Here is a 3,270-nt window from a genome sequence, read left to right as displayed (position 1 = left end):
CTTCAAACAAGCCGATTCATTTCTATCCCACCCACCCTACATAGTTCCTGGTTTTCTGTGTGCCTTTTCCAACTGACATCCAAAATTCCATGGCTCCTGGTTAGAGATGTGTGAAATGTAAAATCCACTCTGTCTATGTTTTGTGGATTATCAGGTGCCTTTTGTTCTGTGCGATTTTTTTCTGTCATGCAGAAAAATACCCAAATAATTCTGTTAGAGGTTTCCTAACAATTTGCATAATTTGCCTTAGTGCGTAACACTATTGTCCCCCATTCCTTTCAACATTTCCTCAACAGAAACGTGTGTATTTTCCTATGAATAAATATGCATGAATTTTGGGAAAGTTAAAAAAAATCAAAAGGGTTGTATTGCAGTGGATTCTGCAGGTCGGATTCTTAGAAATCGGAGCTCATTTTAGCCCATCTCAAATTTCTCCAGCATCCCTACTGCTACTGCCCACAGAGTATGCCTAATCCTTATGGGGCTGGTTTTGTGGGAGTGTGTGTGTTCACGTGCGCCCTTTGTTTAGATTTTTCTTAATATGCTTTTGCATACCTTGAGATTGACCTCACTATGCTGATACCTCCTTTTGGTTTCTTAATAGTCCTGTTTTGGGTCCAGTTCTGTCTGCACGGAGTTTGCTATTACTGGGAGAAATAAAACAGCAAGAGTTTTCTCATGTTTTGCACATCTATTATGATACTATTTTAATCAAGTTTGCAAGATACAGCTATTATGACTGGGGGGGGGGGAACCTTGAACCTTTTATCGACAATCTGCTGCAAAATACCCTCACTTTCATCACCACACCTTTGACCTGCATATCTTGGCATCTATGCCTAGTAGCTGTGTTGTACTGTATGTATACTAGCATCTCTTTGTCATTTCAGTTCCAAATAGTGATGTAAAGAGAGAGAAGGTGCTTAATACAGATTATACTAGAAGAAGCATTCTAGTGCCTAGAGAGCTTTTGTGCTACTTGATATACAGTTGTAATTATTTTCCTCATTAAAACCTGGAGGTCACTATATAGAAATAGGCTGCAGGGAGGAGGACACAGTGATGTATCCAAGCTGATCCGCAGGGAACTATAATCAGTGTGCTCTCAGAGGAATCTATGTTGCCCTGAGCATCTTGAAAAAAACTCTATACTATTCTGTGTCCTCGTGCAAACGAGGCAGCCATCTGTCCATCCTGCCCTCTCTCATGCAAACTTCCTATTGGACCGTGGTGTTGCATCCTTCTCGCCTGCCTCTTTCCCCGCCTCCCCTGTCAGTCATCCAGGTGCTGCTCCTCCCATGTGGACGTTGGGATGGCACTGTAAGGGTCCATGATGACTTTGGCGCAACGGATAATCATGACGATCAGGAACAGGCAAAGGAAGACGAAGCATGCTAATGTTAGTCCTTTGTCCACGTCGACAAAGGCAGGTTCGGGTGTTGGTCCTTCCATTGTTTATGTCTCTCCGCATCAGAGTTAATTCCTACTGCTATCATCATTTTACACCTGCAAAAAAAATGACAAGGATGTGACTGAGGGAAGTGTCAAGGTGTACCATGGAATCCATGGGGCATATCCTTAGGGAGGGAGGGGCAACATGTGGTCCTCTAGATGTTTCAGCCTACAATTCCCATCATCCCTCACCACTGCCTGAGTTGGCTAGGGGTGATGGAAGTTGTAGGCCAAAACATCTGGAGGGTGACAAGTTACCTATCACTGCCTTAAGATTTTTTACTATGCGAGTTAAGCTGTTTATGCACCCATAAGAACCTGCCCAGGCACTGGGATTAGCCTCGGAGATGCTCCTCTCTGCCCCCATCATTATGGACAGTTGGGGTGCCAGGTACTAGAGACTGGGTCTTTACAGTGGTGGAATTATTTGGTCCTGCCCACCACTGGAATGTGGCCTCCAAGAACTTCTCTGAAATGGAATTTGGCCCATGGGCTGAAAGACATTTTACCCCCTTGGTTTAGAGGCTCCAGGTAAAACTGACCTGATGTACAGGATGGGCCAATGCTGGGTAAGGAATGTTTTCTTGTCATATACTCTGGACTGGGCTGATAAGTGACAGTTAGGTCCGCTATGGTAAAAGAACAAAAAGCGTTAATTTTATTCTTATAATATCTCCTGCAGCATTAGTGATTAACATTTGATTTCTTCATTTAATATATCAGGCCGCTTTCCTGAAAATGATTAGTCCCTTGATCACACACACACACACACACACACACACACTTAATTATTACACTTATACTCAGACAGGGCTGGCATTAGATACTTCACTATCTTTAAATTAATTTCAGGGACACATAGCACTGAACCCATCCCAGCCTCAGTGTTTCTTCTGTCAAGGACATTAGAAATAATCAGTACAAATAATGTTTTCTAAAAAAAAAAACCCACAAGGTGAAACTGAAAAAAAATCAATTTGAATCACAACATTATCCATTAATAAAAGTTCAGGAACAGTAGAGTGTGATTAGCTGTGTGTAGAGAACTCCTCCAGTTGCAGCTGAAGTGAGATTCGAACCCAGGATTCTCTGGCTCATGCTCTAAGACACTGTAAGACACCAATACTTCCAAAATGGTTGTGTGTAGGGATGGGAGAATCAGCGAGGTTTGAGCTCGCCAAGGTCCTTTCAGTTCCACCTTGAAGCTCAGTCTACCTCATTCCCGATTGTGAGCTCCCCCCCCCCACATTCAAATGGGGAAAGTATGCATTTAGGTGTGCATTATTTTTTTTTTAAGTGCACACCCAAATGCATACTTCTCCCTTGTTGACTAAAGTGTACAAGCACATTTTCCGAAAGTGCACATTTTAAAAGTGTGCATTTCCCCAAAATATGTATTTTGCAAATGTGCAAGCATTGCCTGCAAAATGTGCTTGCCTTCGGGGATGCGAATGGGGCAAGTTCTGACCTTAACCCAATGGAAACAAATTCTTGTATATCCCTACTTGTGTGTGAATGCAGTTTTTAAAGTCCCCATGCAATGGTGTGGATATATTAGGCCTAGGAAAAAGCTTTGCTATAATCGCCAAGCAACAGTAACAATCTGCCATATAGCATCCCTCCTGCTCTTCTATAACCATAACCTTATTTCCCCTCAGTAACCAATGCTCCATTTCCTCCCTACTCCCACCCTACCCACGCAAACTTGGAGACTCTTTCCCATTTGATTTTGTAGAGTAAGCCCAACCTTACCCCCCCCCCTATCATTCAACTCTGAGCATTGTAGAGGTAGGTATCGGGGTGAGTTCCTGGTGCCGC

General features: G+C 43.0%; 1 protein-coding gene across 1 annotated transcript; it reads right to left on the bottom strand.

The window, feature by feature from the left end:
• Positions 1-691: 691 nt before the first annotated feature.
• CTXND1 (cortexin domain containing 1) lies at positions 692-1,452 on the bottom strand. The gene has a single exon (XM_084816438.1). The coding sequence runs from the start codon at positions 1,450-1,452 to the stop codon at positions 1,273-1,275; it is 180 nt and encodes a 59-aa protein (XP_084672564.1). The 3' UTR covers positions 692-1,272.
• Positions 1,453-3,270: the final 1,818 nt, after the last annotated feature.

The sequence above is a fragment of the Heloderma suspectum genome, chromosome 11 (genome assembly GCF_057233095.1).
Source record: "Heloderma suspectum isolate Gila_16-S chromosome 11, 16-S_ref, whole genome shotgun sequence".
Lineage (NCBI taxonomy): Eukaryota > Metazoa > Chordata > Lepidosauria > Squamata > Helodermatidae > Heloderma > Heloderma suspectum.
Note: the sequence above shows the minus strand (reverse complement) of the source record. Positions and strands in the feature narration are given on the sequence as shown.

What these genes read in the sequence shown, in the direction of transcription:
- CTXND1 (XM_084816438.1), bottom strand. Translation starts at nt 1,452, where the DNA reads ATGGAAGGACCAACACCCGAACCTGCCTTTGTCGACGTGGACAAAGGA.